Source organism: Hermetia illucens, chromosome 3 (genome assembly GCF_905115235.1).
Source record: "Hermetia illucens chromosome 3, iHerIll2.2.curated.20191125, whole genome shotgun sequence".
Taxonomy (NCBI): Eukaryota; Metazoa; Arthropoda; class Insecta; order Diptera; family Stratiomyidae; genus Hermetia; species Hermetia illucens.
This window is the reverse complement of record NC_051851.1, coordinates 29,557,012-29,579,033: the sequence shown is the minus strand read 5'-3', so window position 1 is coordinate 29,579,033 and position 22,022 is coordinate 29,557,012. Positions and strand designations below refer to the sequence as shown.

Below are 22,022 nucleotides of genomic sequence, written 5' to 3'. Positions count from 1 at the left end.
AAACAACGGTGTCAACACAATAAACTACCAAAGATCAGATGCACAAATTGAAAGAGCTTCCAGTCAACTAAACGCAGCGCAGTTCAGAAAAAATAAAATCTTGGAATGACCATTTTATTTGCTTCTACTACATGTCAAAAAGTAATTTGTCTACCGCACCAGTGCTACTGTCATTGTACTTAAACTGCTAACTGCTCGCCTAGAAGTGTTTTGGTCAGCAAAAAGGATCTCTAGGAGAAAACATTAATCACAAGGATTTTGATTTATATCATTTTTTCCAGGTCACTATACACAAGCAATACTGAAATCATTTTTACACAAAATTTACCCGTAGACAGGCTCATTAGTAATAAAAATGATTGTTGACCTCCAGGAATTTTTTCATGGATATGAATTTAAAATGATCCCTCGCTCCCACAATTGACAAATGTACTTTTTAAGCTTACAATTCTATTTTAGTTTTTCTATCCTTAGACAATCTCCATTCAGAACGAAAGGCTTTCTTTTCAAATTGTCTCTATTTTCGATTTGAAACGATTAAATCCAACGGCCTTAAAGGGATTTGTTTGAAACCTGCTTCAGTATTCCATGGTAATGTTTTGATCGGATACAAGAGCAACAAAAAGAATGTTAAATTTTCCCTCAAGTTGAAAACGGAATAAAAAATGAAAATGTCTTTAAGACTTTGACTTTGTACTTCATAGGATGATTAATGATGTTTTCCCACAGTTTTCACTGCGTTCAATGACAATGCTACTGCTGCTACTACCGCTCCCAGTGCTTCCTCGGCTCAGATATTTTGTTTGTTTTGTAGATTTATATAAAAATGCCTTCCTCGTCTATTTATTTTATTTTTATTTAAATCGCTTCGCTAGAAGACATTTCCTTCATATATTTGACAAATGTTTCGGAATGTGTCGACAGCAGATCTTTTTGTTGACTCCATGATGTAGGACTAAAGCGCAGCAAGTGGAAAAAAGAATCTGAATGCATAATTTATTACTTTAAGGGTTAAAGGATCATAACATTGTATTGTGAATATCTACATAATGGTTACTGGAAATTACGCAATGAATTGAATGTTTGCGGAGGAATAAAGAAGCAATGGATTATTTATGGGCATTTATGTTCACATTGACCAAATTAAGACTTTTAGCTGGATGTTAATTGACGCAACCTGCTAAATTTGATAAGAATATATATATGAGCAGGAAGATAAATTAGTAAATCAACATAAATATAAACTAGAGACTGCTTTTACTTGTAAGAAAAAGCAATTTTATATTGCCTGCCTAATTGACACTTCTCTTTCAAAAGATTTTTGCAAATTTTCAGCCTGGTATATCCTAATTAAAATGTGGTCCAACATATTTAAGTCTTCTAACTGTTCACTTTCATAGGGACACTTTACAAGATACTAATAACAACGAATATAACGAAGTCTGCAAGACCAAACTTCAGTCATCGTTTTTGTAGCACTACAGCTTCTGCGAAGCCTTGACTTCCCGCAGGCAATGTCTCCAGATATCTGTTGGTTTTTCTACTGACCAGTTCCTTTCCTTTCCTTTAGTTTTTGGAATGGATATCTTTTAGATATCCCTTTGACGTACCCTGTCAATTAGACCTTCCACATAGCTTCCAATCATAGAAACTCTAGTTCGTCAAATAATTTGAACAGATCACGTCAATGATTTCCGTTTTTCTTTGCCGCAACAAATGGGCTAGGGAAGACATAAAATACAGTACTTTTGAAAACATTGGAATGAGAGTTCATGACTCACCTCCACAACATAATGCAGGTCTCATTTACTTCCGTAAAGGGAGTTGGATTTTCATTGTATATCCAGTTAGCTTTTAGGATTGTAAGAACTAGGTAAAAAGTGTTTTAAGCGAACTGTGTTCTTCATCTTATTTTGGCAGTTTCATGGACATCTTTTGTCAATTTGATATGATATCATTATTGCCATATATTTTGTTAGGGCATCTTCCAATTCATTCTGCTCAGATTTTTGTCAATATAGATATGCTTCTGTAATTTCTCATCTTCGTTTGACTCTTAATTTTTTGATAAAAAATATAGTATATTGGTACCACTTGGTCCTTATCCCACTACTAGATCATTGTAAGAATGGCCTTCTATATACCATTACCTCATATTTAATAAACTCGTCTGAAATCTCATAAATCCCATTGTTCTTTTGTTTAACGCCGATAGCATCTTTCATTTATTCTTGGATTTGAGTTACCAATGGAGGCTATACCTAAGCATCTGAAGAACCCATTGGCTCTGACATTTTTGAACTATGTGACAAATTATGGACCTGTTTGAGACAAGAAGCCCAACATTTTCCAATTTTTTGCCTACAGAATGAAGTTTTGGGTTGACACCCGCATCTTAAACCTTTCTTCTACTTCTTGTATTGCTCGCTAAGCTTTAGTCAATCTTTCTTAATAGCTTCTCATAATATTTACGATTTTTATATGTATAACTTTAATTGTTACTCACCGGAGTTGGTTGCCTAATGAATTCTGACATTCGTCATGAAACCAATCGTCTCGTTTGTGCCGATTTGCATACCCAATCGTTGCTCCATTGAATCCCAGCTTACTTTTAAGGTTTTGTGGGGAGTGCGGGGGGTTGAAAGTGATCATTTCCTTAAGGGGGCCATTCTCAGAAACTACCCAATCGAAAAATCTGAAAAAATCAGGAGGCGCCAGGCACCATATGTGCCTGAGCTCCAAAATACCTTCCATACCGATATCCCATCAAATGAAGTTAATAATATTATATTACTATATTTTTTTATAATTGGCTGGAACCCCACCCCCTCTTAAGTTCATCCTAGCACCACAAAATTTTGCAGTGATGTAGATTATAATGTAGAGCAATTTTACCAAGTTTGGTGGAAATCGCACTATTACTAACAAAGTTATAATACGTCAAAGTTATTGCTTCTTTGAAAATTGAAGACTATGAATGTCAATATGCATATGCATATATTACGTGCTACGTACTAAGAAATACACAAAACCTTTCGTAACTGGAACGTGCAGCTTCCGGTCTCCCGACTTGTCAGGAAAGACATGCTATTAAAATTTCTAAGAAGTTGATTTCTAGTCTCAAATGCTTTTGACATGCGACATCGGTTTATTGATGTGACCTAGTGGGATCAAAGTCGCAATTTACTCCTTCAAATAGGCGGACATCAGTATGTTGGAGGCCCATTGACCTTCGATGATAGCGTAAACAACTTGGTTCAGTGCTGATTGTGACACCCAAATGCCATTTGGCAACATATGTAGCGAAAGACAGAAAGAATAAGGAAAGGCAAGTACTTTTCGACGAACCGGTAATTTAGGCGAAAATTCTGACTTAAAAACCTCAAAACAAGCAGCGAAGGCAAAATCCCGGTTTCCGATAATAATCTAGAGGAAGGCATACTAGAGAAGCTGACCATACCGTCCATGTCTGTGACTAACGAGGACTCTGACCTCTTGAGCGAGAATGAAGCTTGACGAGAGCAAATCAGGTAGCGAACAGACAGTCAAGTTGAAGGATATAGTTAAATCTCTAGAATTCAAGCTTTAGGTAGCGATACCCGCTGCGTGGGTAGAGTTAACCTGAACAGTATCCATTCCTCCTAAACCACCCTCAGTTCCGGGATTACCAGAAGTCGAACTGGAATTCATTAATCAGGTTCCAGTCCAGACTTGATCAACTCCAACAGCATGGTATCCAACAAAACCTTCGACCGAGTAATTCGCCAGTACACTGAGCTAATTGAGCAAGTATGCAACGAACTCCAGCTCATCTCCTCAACTACCGTGATGTCAATTTTCTTCCCAATGATATCCTCGAGGATATCAAATTCAGGAGAATAGTTAAAAGTAAATACTCTCCGCAGTCCTCTGATCGTCAACGAATTTCAACCCTATATGCTGACTACTTCCACACAACCCTCTCTAACATCGAATCAAACCCAGGCACGTTCAGATCAATCAAAAAAACTTTCCCGACTCCAATCGATTCTATCTTTCGGCTGCAGTCAATTCACACAAAACGTCTTTTCTTCCCCTCAGTCACCCGAATCGCTGAGAGCATCGTCACGATAAAATCGTGGCGTCTAAAAACAAGAAATCGATAGGTACCAACAAAACCCCATCAAACATTTCCATCTTCCTTCCCTCAATTATCAACCGCTACTTTCTAAATGTCCATTTCATAACTAATTGGAAGAATGCTTATATAACTCCTATCCAAAAAATGACAACCCTTTTAATCCTGATAGCTACACCCCTATCTCCATCTTTTTTTCTTCCGCCAAGATCCTCAAACGGACCGTCAAATCTATTATCGACGGGCATTTTGACTCCAATCACAGAATCCTCGGGTTACAGTTAGCCCACCGACCTAATTACTCGGTTGAGCACGGGCTTCTTGTTCTTATTGCCGGTAATGACCAGAGGATCCTTACTATAGCATGCCTCCTAGACATAAAAACGCTTTCGGAAATATGGGTTCGCTTTTCAGTTTTCTAAGAACCTCAACTTAAATCTGCATATCTGTAAGGAAATCCTTAGCTTCCTAAATGTGCGGAAATGCCAAGTCGCCATTCAACATCTTTCATTCCCAAACTTATGTTCAGCATGCATTCCCCAAGGTTCAGGCTTATCACCAATCTTATTTATACCGCTAGTTCTGGCTTAACTCAGAAATATGTTGATAATGGAAGTTAAATCACTAAACAACTCAAATGTGATATGCTTTTTGTAGATTTGTCCACAGAGAAGCACAACATATTAAATAAAAAACCTAATTAACTCGAACGTGATCAATTTTGTGAGTCACTGTATGTCCAAAGTGTTTGACATGCATGTACATACTAAAGCCATAAATGTAATTCTCATCCTAAACAAACAAACATTTCCTATTACCACATACTGTAAATTGTAAATTTGAAAATAAGATATTCTAATGCTTCCTGCCGTGCAGATGAATTTATTTTATATGATGATGACGTCATACACGCCTTAGACTCCAATCAATTCATATAAAATACAAAATGTTGATCCTCTATAACTTTGTTAATAATAGTTTGATTTTCTTCAAACTTCCCAGAAATATGCCTTATGTTATCGCCTATAATGATGCCAAATTTTGTACTTCTAGGATGAGCTTAAAGAGGTTTTCCTGTAAATTTCTAAAGCATGGTAATATACCATTACTAACTTTATGAGCAGACATTGAAATGAAATGTATTTTGATGCCTAGATTCGAAATAGATACACTATTGCGATTTTTACAAATTTTTTGACTGATTAGGTTCTGAAAACAAGACATATTACACTTTTCGGGGAATACATTTTGAACCCTCACCCCCCCTATATTTTACCCAGTATCAGAAATAGCATCATTTTCGAAAAGTAATAATTGGTCCCTTCCATTTGATATTCTGTGAACAAAATTGAATACCCCTTTTCACATGAATCTCTTCATTCGCAAATGGCGCCACTTATTGTATGTAAAGGGTTTCACAGACCCCATATTCTCCCAAAGTTTCATGACAATAACGTTAGCCGTTTCCGAATAAATCGAGCGTGACGGACGGACAGACAGACGGAGCCAGACATTGAATCTAATAAAGTTTTATTTCACAAAAAACCTTAAAAACGCAATATTAACCTGCGGAGGCTGCCGGCCAGATCCCTAGAATTCAATCCTGTAGATAGAAGGAATTCTGGTTCGCGATACTTACGACGGTTGACAATTTCAGACGCGTGTAGTTTCTTGACTAAAAACCTGTGACGCGAAGAAAGTGTTGGTAATTGAAATTGGTATCTTATTGATTATCTCTGTTTATTACTTAATTGAAATCGCTATCCAGGGCCCTATTGAAAGGAAGGGGGTGTGATCGGCAAACTTCTCGGCCTTATGTATGAGTCTGGAGGTGAGAGAATGTGTGCCGCCTAAAATATTTACGTGTTTCTGTTCAGAGCATCCCGGAAATAATCAAGGAGGTCACTGGGAGAAAAAGGCATCACCTATTTTGCACTTTTAGGACCCACTTATTCGTTCTGATTATTGTTTTCTTTACAATACATAGTGATGAAACTAATCTTCGTTCAATGGGATAAAAACAAACAAAGATGCGACTAAATATTCTGTACTCCAAGAATCATCACTCAGTGACAAAAAATTTCATAAGAGAAAAAAACGCTAAAAACGCGTTTTCTCATAATTTTGTCTTGTACTAACATGATAAGTAAATATTAACACGCGACGTAAATCTTTTCTGGTCGATCAAATCTATCTAAAAGTGAACCACATCTTGAAATCACCCAAACATTAGTCAATATTCCTCCTCATTCTAATACATTCAAGTCCAGGTGAACACGTTTCGATACGGCTTAGAAAAAGGATAATCACAGCATTACAATTTGAAAACAATGAATTCCCAAAACGAAACGGTTACTTTTTATGTTATTAAATTTGGAATCATTCAAAAAGCCATTAATCAAATTAAAATGCAATGTGCTCGAAACACGCTGCCACGTCATGTAGAACTTCTGATTAAAAACCGTCCAGCACGACTCTGCGAAGAACATAGGCGAAAACAAATGTCAGTGTCGAACACAGAAGGACATAGGAGACACAGGAGTGCCGTCTAATCGCTTTCGACATGCAGATTTAAGTTTTAATACCGTCCTGATTAAAACGGCACTGCGTTCTACCTCGCTCTACACGTTCAATATTAAACCACCAACTCAATATAATTTATTCCAGAAAATTCAGACGACTTTGTGCTACGTTCCTGGTTGTACCTCCCGCTTTTCTTTTGAGTCTCCAACAATTTCCCAAGCTGAATATATTCAACATGCTATCACCAATGAGAATAGATGTTAGATTCACCAGGAACGGTGAACGGAGGGTCCTATAAGAAGGTAAATGTACTACTGGGCAATATATTCCATAGATATGTTTCAATCGGAAACTACTAATATCAATGAGAGAATAGGTGAACAACGGGTGTTGACACTGATCGGTGTTGGTATTTATTTGAATCTAATCTGGAACAGAATTTATCTGTAACTTTTTACTGAAAAACCTCGTACACAATACCTTCTTGTACACGAAACAGCAAAGGTTTTGATTCGCTGACAATGAACCGCTCCCAAAATACATAGAACAATCTGTTTTTAAACGCACACATATAGTATCTTCCAAGTGAATCCGAAAGAACAAGTAACCACAAAACATCCCCCAAAGCGGAGTCCCTCCGCTAGATTGGATAACAAGTTACTTCGAAATGCGAATTTGATTAGGACATTAGCATATTTTTCGTTTATTCATGCATTGGCCCCGGCATCCGTGCAATACATACGCTACCAGTGCTCACTCCCGGATATTCCCCTTCCACTGAGGTAGAAACCTTAGAATATAGTATCATGGCGTTTGTTAAAAACGCGGAGAGAAAAAAAACAAACACAACCCATCGAACAGGAAACTTTATCTCTTCATTCCGCCGACCCCCAAAAAATCTCATCTGAAAGTATGAAATGAAGTCACCAGAACCACTTCAATTCATGCCATTTAGGAAATTTAAGCGATCAACTCCACGCCTCTATATGTTTGAAGCTTTTTAAGCGAATTTCAATTAATTTAATTAAAAGATACTTTAGGGAAGTTTTTTTCGGGCAAAGAGAAAGTGAAATTTCACTAGGCTTCCTGCTCCTCAATGGAATGCACGCGTTTCAATATTTTCCTTCAAGTAATCGAATAACATGGGGTGGGGGAGGTATGAGTAAAAAACTATATTTTTTGAGAGCCATCATAAGATTAGAGTGCTTAGAGTGAATGGGAATTGAATTTCATTACTTGAAGAGTATGAAATGAACTCTGTCGCCTGCAACCGATGACAGTAGACTGGTAAACGAAAAAAAGTGTAATGATAAAGGAAAAAGTTCAATTAGAGGAGTTGTTTATATAAACTAATCAGAAAAGTAACAGTGGCAACTGTTTCCTTTTTATAGATTATAGGAGCTAAAATACGTATACTTACTTTACGACGTTTAAAATTATGGATAATCCGTACCTGGAGCTGAAATGAAGAAAATTTCTTGTATTTCTATGCAAAGAATTAGTAATGTTAAATGTTACAAATGTGAACACTTATATAAAGATATTGTACTGGTTTCATTATTTTCAAGAAGAATAGTTACTTTCGGAGTCAGAAACCGATTTTTTCGAAATTCATTTTGTTGATTGGGCTACCCGATAGTTTACAAGAATATGATAAAATTGATGCACATTATCTGCGTTAATTATATTACAATGTTCACTAAACTTTTCTGTATGGTGCCCTATATCATCAAATAGTGATTCTAGTTTAAAATATTTCAATATTTTTTTTGAAATTTTAGATCACTACTTTATCGAACTGCAGGCAACAACATGGCAACAAGCTTTCGGCTTCGGTAGATTCCACTAATAAATCCTTTTGCTCTTTAAATTTGTCCCCTTTACCCTATTTACCCTTTACCCTTCACCAAAAGTGTTTTAAGACTGGGAAGTCAAGTAGATAGACAGTGCTTCTTGTCGTTTTCATTCAAGAACAGCTGGTGTATATTAACGGGAATAGCACTTCTTCTCTTTTAACGTTTGTCCGGTTCGCTAGTGAGGTCAACTGGCTTAGGGCTTGAGCAACCTAAAGTAAAGGCGTAAGTACGTACTAGACTCTGCAACTTGACCATTTCATCCAGAAAATCTCTGAAAGGTATGCACAAATAAATCTGTAAAGTTAAATAACAGAGCTCCGTCGTGTATTTAGGTCGTTAAGGTGAGACTGACTATTTCCTTACCCAATTTTTAAGTGGGCATGGAAGTTTTCAGTCTTATCTGCACAAGATTGGAAAGGCGCGTTCTTCGGATTGTGTGTTTTGCAATGGAGTTGTGGACGACACCCAACACACTTTTTTTTTCTTGTGGAAGGTGGGATGGGGTTCGTCAGCAGCTCTATTTAAACACAGGGGATCTCTCTCCAGACAACATTGTCGAAGAGATGCTGAGGACTGCTGACAGGTGGAACCGTGTTGCCCATTACGACGGGCGCGGAATTTATTTTACTACTAAAGTAGTTTTAAATGGTCTAGATTCATTATCATGGATCAAAATATAAAATGCCGTGAATGCCGAGACCTCGATACTCAGACTGGTTATACTTTCGCGAAACCCCTTTTTAGGCAAAACCAAGAGACTTCCTAACAACTCGGACAACTTGTGTCCAACTCTTCCAACCAACCTATTTCTGTGGATCTGTATCACTGGATTGCGTAACGTATCTGCCTGATGATCAAAGAGTGATTGTCTCCCCAAATATTCTAATTGCAATTTCACCTACTTTCGCCCAATTTGTTCAACTTGATTGGTGACATTAGTGTGTCCCGATAGTTAAATGATTAGAGCGCTAGGCTGTCGCAACGGAAGGTTGAAGTTCAAATCGGACTGGTCTCGGATTTTCCTATCGCTCGGAAGATGCCAGTTCCATTTTCACCCTTTCAATCTCTGTATAAGTATGCATTCTCCAATAACAGATATTGCCATTTTGACTAGTAATCTTTCGATATATATGTGTTCCTTCCGTTATGTCTATTTTGCTCCTTTCGATTATTCTCTAGTTTTGCATCATTTGCTTCAATGTTGACTTATCCCCTGATGCGAGTTTCACCAGAGGAATGTCAGTGTTTCATTCTATGTCACCGTTGGCCACCTACTAGTTTCCTTTTTCCATAGTCCTCGTTGTTGAGGTCGTTTCCTATGATTTCGCCCTATCTGGCAGGCTACGCTTTTTAGGGCGTTCCTTACAATGTTGGACTCTGTGACCTGTGGCGATTTTGGCATTCAACTTTGAAACTATGCACTCGTGATAACCCAATTGGCTATAAAATTACTCGAATGTTCGTTTCCAAATTAATATACGCACAGCCTCTTAGTTCGTCAGTTTAAAACACCATCCATTGTTAGACTGTTAACTTTTTGTGTACTTTGGGGACTGGAGCTAGGAGCAGTTTCCTTTGAGACTTCCGCTAGTTTTTCGATGGTTCAGTTTGGCAATCGTCTAATGTTGGATCCAGACGCCTGCCAAACCTCGACAAACCATTGTAAATTTAATGTGTTTGGCTTGTTGTGTGTAGGTTCGCAAGCGCTTACAGCGGATCGGATCGAGAGCCGCTTTTTTGACACAAACCAGAGGTATTTTGTTTGCCTGCTAGCGCGGTTGGTCCCCAAGAGTAAGCTAAACGTTTGTGGAAGTGTGCTAGTAGTTTCTCCCTCCGGTGATGTAGATCTCTTGAAGGCCATTCGGAAATCTCAAACCAAGTGTCCCACTAGATCACACTTACTTACTGGTAAACCTAAAGGCTTCACAAAATGGCGAATTTTCATTTCCTTAGTCATTTTTACATTCTAATTTTCGTGCTTTGTAAATGGGTCAACGAGCTTCCGATAAAAATTCATCCAAATGGCCTCCAGAATTTACTTTAGCGAGATAATAACAACTCGCTCGGTCTCGATTTTAACTCAATTACAAGTAAGATCCCATATTTTTACTGAGCGCTGGCAACTGTCTTTGAGAAAAGATTGATCCTTGTCACCACGCAGGTGAGACAGATACACAGACAGTCAAATAACCAGATAGTTCGTCAAACAGAAGACAGACAGACAACGAATCATTTTTTTCACACAAAATCTTAAACAAGTCGGGAAACCGGAACCTGGACAGTTCAGATATGAAAGGTTTTGTGTATTCCTTTTATAAATACATTTGTCCCACTAGTACGAAGCAAGTTATATATGCATACATTATGTAAAAATATCCACCATATAGTGGCAGCCTGTCGATTTTTTTCAGATTTTTGGGTTGGGTGGTTTCTGAGAATGGGTACTTTATAGAGATCATCACTTTCAAAGCCCCGAACTCCCCATCTTTCCAACAAATGTCAAAACTAAGACCAGCTTCGGAAAGTACCAACCAAGATCTTTCACTTGATACCCCATATGACTGTATTTGGTGAAAAAAATGTACACCCCCCTTTTACATGTATGCCCCCCCCCCCAAATTCGACGTAAAAGGATGTAATTCACTGTATGCGTAAGCGTTCACAGTTCCCACCTTTCCACAAAATTTGCGCTATAACCATCTCCGAGAAAAATGCGTGTGACAGACAGACAGACAGTAAACCTATTTTAATTTAATTTTGTTTTACACAAAATCTTAAAAAAGAAAAAAATGGCCTTGGGAGCGTACTACATGCAGTGAATGCAAAGTTTTGCAGTTAGCAAATGCAACAATGACTAAGCGAGGCCATCAAGTAAAAACTGCCTCATTGGCGTCGTGGGGTCAGTCTTCAAAATGATAATGATAAGGGAGCAATTCAAATTCTCGATTTCTCATCCAACTGAATTGTTGAACTAAATATCTCGGGTCAATGTTATCAGCCAATGAAGAACTGCGTTTTGAAATTGCTCCATGCATTCATGCGACCTGGATGAAGTGGCGTTCCACAACTGGTGTTCTTTGTGATGGACGTATCAGCGAACGTCGCAAATCTAAAATTTGCCGCAATGTCGTCCGCCTGCCCCTCGCTATAATTCTGAGTGTTGTCCGACTATAAAAACAATGAAAGTCGTCTTGCGGTAGTGGAGACGAAGATGTTGCATTGCACTGGTGGCGTGACACGTTTTGATTACATCCGAAATGAGGATATCCGTGATCGATATGGGGTTGCACCGATCGTGGAAAACCTGCGTGTGAGGCGTTTTCGATGGTATGGTCATGTAATCACGATGCAGACATAAATTGATGAAAGTTTGAAGCTTTTGAGCAACAGTGATTGTGACTTTCCATGCACTATTCTCATATAGTAGCAAAGAGAGAATATCGACACAGAACAGTCTCAACTTGATATGGTTTTGAGGCAAATGCATTTTCAGATTTTGAATAAAACAACGAGGGCAGATTTTTCGCTGTTAAAGAGTCGAACGATATTAAGGGGGTCATCCCGTGTGAAGGCCGTTTTTTTGCCTTTTTTTGAAAAATTATTTTGAAGGACTGGATAAAGACAGAAACATGATTTTTTCACCATATATTTATTGATATCTCTAGTATATGTGATAAATTTTTCAGCTTCATTTTATAGCTAATTTTCGGAATAGGTGTTAATTTATGCATCCATCTCCAGAAAAAGGTGTTTTTCTGCTGCCACGCTGGAGGGCGCTGTGTTCATTAGAGGGAAAAAAACTAAACGGCATTTTAATGTGGACAATATTCCACGGTCCGCAAACTAGGATAATTAGAAAATATTAAAAGGTAAATTTTTGGTGGGCTTTTAAACTTAATTTTTTGGATTTTGGAGTTTTTTTACGGCTTTTTTTATGAATAAAAAAAAAACTACCCGTCCGATTGCAATTATCCTAGTTTGCGGACCGTAGAAATATGTACTAAAGAAGTCGTGAAAATTTCAAAGAATTTGGTTGGATAGATTTTGAGCTATGGTGGCAGATTTCAAGATTCAGATTTTCAAGATGCAGTTTCGAGAAAAACGCATTTGAAAATTTAAATGTGATTATCAACAGTAAAATTTTAGCTCACCATTAATCTGCTGTACCTGGTCCATAGAGAGCACTCTCCGTGTCTCCAAAAAAGTCTTGTAAGGCCGATTGTTGCTCTCTGGTGTCAATTGTGGCTCTTTTAGCGAGATCAGTCGATCGTCGTTCGGACCGCCAAATTCGCGCTTCATTTAGGCGGTCGGCATAAACCTGACATATGTGACCAACTTGACATCCCATTGTCACTAGAATTTTGAGAATGCCATTGAATCCTTCATTGAAAATAATTACAGCCAGAAAAGTGGCTATTTCTACGACCTTGGCCCCAGAATGAAGGTGTTTAGGAGCGAAAGTTCAGATCAATGCATTTAATGACTCATTGTTATTCTGGGTCTCTGCTCCTAAACATCTGTTCAACAAATCATCTCGTGACAAATCTTCGTAGATTGGTTTGATGACTGTTTGAACTTCTTCAGTCAAAGGTGCCTTCTCGTGGTGAAAGCTATCCAGTTCTCCTTTAGCTTCCGCTTTGCGCCATTTGCACCAACTGTCCTCGCCTGCTGGACAATTTTGATGCTAAGGATTTTCGTCCGTAGAACATTTATGAAAGAAAGTTGCCCAAATTTCTTGCTTCATTCCTTCTATCTTCTATTTGCATGTCGACGAATAGCTAGCCCAGAAAATGTAGTCCTTATCAGTAAGTTTTCCAGCCCCTTTTCCACCAATGCCTTTGTGATTCTTCTTTGCATTTCTAAGCCGCGTTCTCATTCTTTTCTCGACATATTCTACGCATTCCTTTTTTACTACTACGTATATTTTATTATTTGCAGAAATTTGCAGAAATACCGGAGAAAACTCCAGCAAAATCCAATATACAATATACAAAACTTGTCGCAATTGGAACATCCATGTTCATGCTTGCTAAAAGTTTCTTTGCTGATGTTGATGCCAAGTCCTTTTTCTTCTCTGATAAGTATCGATTCCCATGAAATACTCGTTTTTTAGTGCGAGCATGACGTTGAACGTTAAAGCGATCTCCCTTCGTACGATCCATTTAAAAAAATCACTAAACACACAAACAGCACAATACTTACAACAAATATAACTGAGTATAACTTGAACGCCTTTCAGTGCTCACTCTAGACTGAATTATCCTTTTTATTCTAAACAGCAAATAAGTTTAGACGATTGATTGGTTTTTCATCTTTTTATATTTATACCTGTGTTCAAATTTATAAGGCTCAGGTAAAAAACTAACAGGTAAAAAAAGATTCGATGGTCTTTCTCATCGAGTACTCTAGCCGCGGCTGCAAACTCCTTACCTATTTAACCCTGTAATTTCTGAAGGACTCGGAATATCGGAAAATCCCTTTGCCCACATATTCTCCACTATATATAGATACAATTCATGCAAAAAAAAAATCGATTTCTCCAACCTGACACACGGGATGACCCCCTTAACTTTGCTGAAAAAGCAACGCTACCTAGGTATATATCGACTATAAAAGACAATGAACGGCGTCTTGCGGTAATGGAGGCAATGATGTTGCGCTGGACCAGTGACGTGACACGTTTTGATCACATCCGAAATGAGAAGATCCGCGGTCGATATGGGGATACACCGATCGTGGAAAAATTGCGAGATAGGCGTCTTCGATGGGATGATCACGTAATTCACGCTAATGAAAATTCACTTGCCAATCTTGGTCTGAACATCGAAACCAACGGTAAGCGACCAAAAGGCCGGCCGAAACAACGATGGCTTGATACGCTGGATGGGGATTTAAAAACCTCACGATTACATCCAGATCAAGCGTTTAATAAAATAAAATGGCAAAACCGATCACGACCGCATCGGAATGGGACATATTTTGGGGTCTAGATTTCCCCCTTCTGATTTTTTCGGATTTTTTAGTTGGGCAGTTTTCGAAAATGAATCCTGTCTCACTTTTAGTGCGTACACTTTGACTCCTTACTCGTGCACTATTCAATTCACGGCAAAACTAACTCAGTTTCGGAAAGTACTAATCGAGAACTTTCATTTGATACCCTACACCACTATATCCGGAGAATTTTTTTTAAATCCCTCTTTTCCATATTACCCCTTTAAACTCCACCTAAATTTATGTCACTCGCTGCATGCGTGGGACTTAGGTTTAGCCGTTTTGGAGAAAAGTTCGTGTAACAGACAGACAGACACTGAATCGATTTGAATAAGGTTTTGTTTTACACAAAATAAATAACAAATACAGAAAACCTTCCATATCTGAAGCACCAACCTTCTGGTTTCGACTTATTTTAGTTTGATATCTACTGGTGATATTTCTTTGTCGTTTTCTCTTCTATTTTTTGTTAAGTTTATCTAACTCTAATATTATTACCATATTTATTTTCGAATTATACTTTTTCCCGTTAAATTGCTTAGTTTATTTTACCTTTTTTCATTAGTCTAGCCTAGTCGTTACCGTTTTTATCTGGTTTTCGATTGATGTTTAATACGTAATATTTTGAAAAATGACCACCGAGGACCTTGCCCACATTACTCAATAAGCCCACATAATGACGTACAAGGGTGTGTCAACACGCACATCTGTGTATCTGCACTTATGTGGGCAAGCCTGAATGGTTACCAGTCGACATTCTTCTTCAAAATGAGACATATCTCTGCCGTTGTGGTTACCAGCAGCCAAGTCTGGAGGATCGTTCTTTTCCCTCAAACAACAACAACGCACATTTCAAAAGACGTCATTATTATTTGATTGCACCCACCCACTGCAATTAATTTAGTTTTATCAAAAAGTTTTAAGTAAGGTTTTACGCCATCTTTATATATTATATATTCAAAGTTTTGTCATGTAATTTTGAATTATGACAGTGACAGTGAATCAAATACTGAATAGACATTTACTTTTGTTCTGTTGAAAGATTGTTTTACAAAACTATCAATTCCTCAAATGTAAAGATCAATCAAAAAATGAGGACATAACAATACTGAGTTTGCATGACCCTCAAAGATTTTAACATTAAGTTATTATACTTTTTTGCAATCCATATTGCACTATTGATTGCTACCGAATACCATTATTTAGATTTTATGGAAGTCAATATAAAAGTCATCCACAAAATCTGAATACATCATTTCAGCTTATTTATACATTTCAAATCGTATTATTATCGGTTAAATCTCCTAGTTTAGTGATAACAATGAATATTCAGCGGTAATATCAAATTAATTTCCTATGTATCTTGAATGATTCATATGTCAACATAATACACTTTCAAATCTTGATTGAATGCGGAAATCACAAAAAAATGCACCATGAAGATTTTATATTATTGTTGATTTTAATCTAGGAAAAAATTGGATATATATGTAAGTAAAAATGCATTCCAATAGCAAAGCCCTTTTTTGTCGTTCATTACATGAACAGATTATTATAAAACAAGAGAATTTTAGAGTCCTCGAATATCATGTTAATGCTTTTAATTATTGCAATCTATTTAAACGTAAGGTTTAAAGAGAAACCAATTTAAACAATCCGAAGCTATTTTTTTTTTTTTTTGGTTTTTATAAACATCATTACTTTTTATAATCAGATATTATAATTGAAACGTGAAACTCTTCTTCTTCATTGATAAGACTCAAAATTTCAACCCGTAAGATAACACCTCTGAGAACATGTGTGAAGTCAATCATGCATTTCAGAGTGTGCTACTAGAAGCAACGCTGCTTAAATTTATTAACTTCGCTATGCCGTCAATCATCCGGTCAACGAAAGTTTAAAATTGCTTTTTGCCAAACTGACTTATTTTTGCATAAAATCAAAAACTAGCTTCCAGCTGCCGCCCTGTTTTGAGTAACTCAGAGCATACATAGAGAATCCACAGTCTAATAGGAAATCATCTTGATAGTGAAATAATGTAAGTAAATGAGATATACTATATTTTGGCGAAATTTGTTAAGTCTGAACGGCCTAGTGTCGTTCTGAGTAGCATAACTGGTTTTCCTAAAAAGCAATTAAATACTATTATGAATGAGCACTCCCCAACTAATCCGTGTTTAAGTTAATTGGCGACTATAATCTTATGAGACTTATGAGTCAACATTAAAAAAAAAATTATTTTTTAAAAAAAAATAGGAAGTATTCATCATTTTCATTATCAGTGCCAAATCATTAATTTAGCTTATATACAACATACTCCCGTATCTTTGAAAGTCCACTCCAGTCATATTAATGTATCCAAAATCAATGACCTTTGCTAAAAAAATCAAAGCTGCAGATTGTTATGAAGAGACCTTATGATGTGTAATTTCGCGTCACTTCTGATGCAACATTTTCAAATCCAAATGTTTATATAAAAGACCAAATCACCGAAAATATGGTTAGTTTTCCGCGCGAACTCATTGTTTACGATCCATTTTAGACGCCATTATGCTTAAAATAGTGAGTGTCCAAACTCTTCCAAATTTCCATAAAAAAGTGGATAATTTCAATGTTCTTTTCTCTTAGATTATCTCTCTAATGTTTATCGGCTGTAAGCTGGCAGAATACCAACCTGGTCCCGAAGCCGACGCGAAAATTAACACATATGAAAGTGAAATCAGTCCCGATGGATCGCATCAATTAACGGTCGAAACAACCAATGGAATAATTATTCAGGAACAAGGGGTGGCTGGGTTTCAAGCTTCCGGACAATCATTATATGTTGCTCCTGATGGGACTCCAATTCAACTCCTTTATACAGCCGATGAGTTTGGATTTCATCCGCAAGGAGATCATTTACCAAAACCACCCCCAATTCCTGAAGCGATTTTAAGATCTTTGGAATGGAATGCAGCTCATGCGAAAGCGGAATATCAACGAAAGTCCAAGCATTAGTTAAGTAGTGTAATGTAGATAAGTGTGTAGTGTTGTGAATGTGAGTTATAGAAACTGTGATAAAATATATGTATTTGTTTTCATTTTATTGAAAGGGTGGTTTTGTGCTGTTAGTATCTAAACCAAACGTTTAAAATGATAATACGTAGTTTAAATAGCAAAGTGGACATGACAGGCAGGAAGTTTGAAAGGACGTTTGTGGGTTGCTATCGTTAACATTGAAACCATGACTGGAAATAATAACTACAAATGTGTCGACTGAAAATGTGATAGTGTCTGCACAGTCGATCCTTTCTTTAAACAATTATGACTGCTAGTGTCATAAGCCTGTGGCCTAACAAGATGCTCTGAAACCAATATACAATAAGATCCTTTCTCAAACTGGAAGAGAAAAATTGCAAGGGAATTTTACGAGTTAGGATTTTATCTAATTATGTAACAACAGAACACTGAAGGTCGTAGATTCACGTCTACTTCTTTAAACTACATATGCAGTGCCGTAGATCCGATCATGGAATTAATAGCAACACGATCGTCCTGACATACTACACTACTTCTCCGCACCACATTTTCCGGTACTAGTATCTATCCTAGAGTATCCACTAGGTTCCTCCTTCACCATTGCCAACGTTATTGCCATCTATTTATATATCTCTTCCTTTCCTCGTTCTTCCCCACCGATGACGAAAAGACGGACTCTACATTGTGTACGCTCGTCATCTCATCTGACAAGATGTCAATCGGCATAATTCTTGAGATAATGAACCTTATGTCATTTGAAATAGTCCTGAAGGTAGGCGTTATTTGAGGTCTGCAAAGCCTTTCTCCAAACTGGTGCTGCAAAGATCAAGACTGGGTACAATATGGGCAGAGTTATGGCTCGTCAAACGTAAATTCGTAATGTCATGCTAACAAGACTTGTTAGCACTGATGAAGGCAACAAATGGTTCCCGAAATATTGGTTTTTGCAACACAAATAAATAACACTAACGAATAGAAAAAGAAAGTTTTTATTATTTCAAATAATTCAATCCGTGGAAATACCGCGTAATTTCACTCAGAAGTGCTAAATAGTTGTTTTGGATCCAGTATGAACTTAAGGCGGGATTCCGGCAAAATTTCTAAAATATGCTAACATACTATTGTTAACTTTTTTTATAGAAATATCAGGACGGGATGTATTTTGAGGCCTAGATTTCGTTTAGATACAGCACTGTGGTTTTTCGGTTTGATACGTTCTGAGAACGAGACCTGTTACATTTTTCGAGGGTCATATTTTGAACCTTCACTCCCCTAAGTTTTCGAATAAATCGGGTATAATAAACGGACGGGCACACAGATAACGACTCGATTCTAATAAGGTTTTGTATCACACAAAACCTTAAAAATACAGACAAACTTAGATGGCGGAGGCCACTTTTTCGTTAAAAATATGTAAAGGGTTATGGATAAAGAACCAAGTTACAAGCAATTGCACTCTCGTAACATTTTTGGCGCGGGGTGAAAGCAGCATAAGAAATCCGCGAAAGGCATTTCGAAAACCTTAGCAATACATATATTAGATGAAATCTTGGAGGGGGATCCCAGAGGCTGAGCAGGTATCCACCAGGCATAGTTTGTAGAAGGCTCATGCATTATTTAAAGATCTACAGTGTTGAAGGGATAATATGTTAAGAAAAGTAAGGGGATCGAGGTAATATGCGTAGCGATTCAATTGCATGACGAACCTAATAATAGTAAAGGCATCATCCGCTGAAGCATACTCAAGAATATTTCGGTCTGAGGAATGATAGAGAATAACGGACGAGTGACAATTTTTAAATTAGCAAGATTAGCGAAGAACGAAGCCAGACATCCTGGAAGTTCGGCTCATTTTAGGTAATTATGTTCTATAGGCCAGTCCGCAGTAAAACCTAGTTTGAAATCATCTGTTTAGGGAAGGCACGGACACGTCACTAAGAAAGAAAGATGATTAATGAAGCAAAAGCCTACGAATATTCAAAGATGGGATCCTGGGGAACTTAAGTATAGTCAACGGAGTAAAAATCTTTGGAGAAATTACTGTGGATGGTGTACATGTCCTTCCCTTCATTCAGGAATTTAGTAACGGAATTAGTAGAATCTAACTTAACGATGACTAAAAGAAGTTGGTAAACTCCAATAATGTTTGTTTAAAGTTTGAGGGGTCCTAAGATCGCATCCACTTGATGGCGGACCGAACCAAATAGATAGGAATTTGTTCCCAATTTTTTGTTCTATGGACAACTGGTTTCCGGCTTAGCACCCAAGCATCCGTTATCTAGAGGCGACGAAGAGGACTAACAGCTTCGTACCTGGGTAGAGGTGAGGCAGTGTTTGACAGATAGCAAGACCTTTATATAATTCGCAAAACACGATGTGAGGGCGAATTATATTTAACGTAAATCCGCCCACATTTCGGACCAAAGCTTGATAATTGGGTGCTAAGTCCGAAAAGAGACGTTCGTACGCCAAAAAGTGGATGCGAACTTAGGACCTCTCCATCCCTAAACAAAAAAACTTCTAGCTCCAGTTAATCTCTCGTCCAAAACATAGGCGGATCACGCTCGGTCACGCTGCTCCCAGGACCGAGGTGAGGCAGAATCTGATATATTTCTCTTCCCTGGTATGAAACTGTAAGCCGTATTCATTGACTCTCGATTTCTGCTATTCCCTCGCAATGAAATGTCCGAAAAAAGCAGCCCTTAACATACTTTTCTAAACATAGATGCAAAAGCAAGCAGGCAAGAAATAATTTCAGAAAAGCTCATATGCAAAATTAGGGAAACATAAAAGGCAATTATCAAATTCTATGTTGACAACCGGTAAAACTGTCTTAGACCGAGAAATTTCAACATGAACAAGGGAGTATCAAATTTCCATCGCGCAGGAATGCCTTCCATATTTGATAGCCATCCAAATACACGTTCCTGAATAAGGTTTTTTTTTATGAATGTAGGGCTTTCAAATTGGCTTTATCAACGACGAGGTTTTAGCCAAAACCAATGTTTGGCGCACGAAATTTTATTGTGAGCTAACCTGGGTACACATACAACTTAAAGCGCAGGTTTTCTAGAAAGCCAGTGAAAAGTTTGTGCTGGTAATCAAAAACTTCTTTCATTAGGGAAGGCGGACGTAAACACGGAAGGAACACAGGATACGGTTCCAAGAAGAAATGCGGCTCATAAAGACGGGTGCTCAAGGAGGTGATATAAACAATAGGAATGTTTAACGTCCAAATAGTTGAGTGATTAGAGCGTAAGACTATCATACGGAAGGTCGCGGTTCAAATTTCACTGGTTGTAGAGTGATTTGACGTCGGATACCAGTCGACTCAGCTGTGAATGAATACCTGAATCAAATCAGGGTAATAATCTCGGACGAGCGCAATGCTAACTACATTGTCTCTCATATGGTACTATAATCCTGTAGTATACCGTTACGGTCTTGAATGAAGTGCGCTAACACACTTCAAGGCCCTGATCCAATTGGATTGTTACGACAATGATTATTATTATTATTAATGTTTAACAGCAACAAAAATAGCATCTCCTATGAGTATACCCACAATAAAATAGGCCATAATATGGAGCGGAAAGTTTGGTGGAAACCTTTCTTCTATTAACAAAATCTTAATAGATCAAAATTGTCTATTTCTGTTGACGTCTGATGCTGAAGTAACAAAATTGAAACACAGCAAAAATATTTTCGAATTACTACATAGGTTACATTTAATATGATATGAAATGTATGCAAATACTAGGAGACGAGATATTAATATATTGGCAACTACAATTCTTTAAACCGGATGTCGCCATCGATAGAGAACCCCGAAGATATTTCAGCTTTTCATGAGGTGCTGCCTACAAAAGATCACAAAATTGTACCTTTTACCCCCTTTAAGAATTTGGATGATTTTAGAAATACTTTAAATCACTTTTCATTTCCGAACTCTATTTTATAAGTGAGTGCTTATTTTCTGAGTAATTTTCCATAATATTCATAAAAACGTGCAATATAAAACAAGTCGAGAAACCGGAAACTAGATGCTTCAGATATGAAAGGTTTTGTGTATTTCTTTTATAAAGACATTTTAGTGTCCATTTGTCCCATTAGTATGTAGCATATATTATGTGAGAATACCACTTTCAAATGATATTAACATTCAAAGTCTTGCATTTGCACAGAGGCGACAGTTTTTGACCTATTATAAATTTGTTATTAATAGTGCGATTTTCACCAAATTTGGTAGGCTCTACAGCCAATTACTAAAAATTATAGTAATGTACTATTATTAACTTTATTTGGATAGGTATCGGTATGGAGGGTATTTTGGACCCTAGGCACCATACAGTGGCAGCCTCTTGACTTTTTTCAGATTTTTCGGTTAAGTAGTTTCTGAGAATGGGTCCATTAAAGAAATAATCACTTTCAACCCCAGCACTCCCCACCTTTCCAACAAATGTCAAAACTAAAACCGGTGTCGAAAAGTACTCACCGAGGCCTTTAATTTGACACCC

At 37.4% G+C, this 22,022-nt stretch overlaps 2 protein-coding genes across 4 annotated transcripts in view; one reads left to right on the top strand and one right to left on the bottom strand.

Moving 5' to 3' along the window:
• Window positions 1–22,022, bottom strand: part of LOC119652610 (homeotic protein proboscipedia) — a 161,229-nt gene that overhangs the window by 40,382 nt on the left and 98,825 nt on the right. The window lies entirely within an intron of this gene.
• Window positions 16,929–17,572, top strand: LOC119652611 (pupal cuticle protein Edg-78E-like). The gene is made up of 2 exons (XM_038056848.1): window positions 16,929–17,049; window positions 17,116–17,572. The coding sequence occupies exons 1-2, from the start codon at window positions 17,038–17,040 to the stop codon at window positions 17,482–17,484; spliced, it is 381 nt and encodes a 126-aa protein (XP_037912776.1). The 5' UTR covers window positions 16,929–17,037; the 3' UTR covers window positions 17,485–17,572.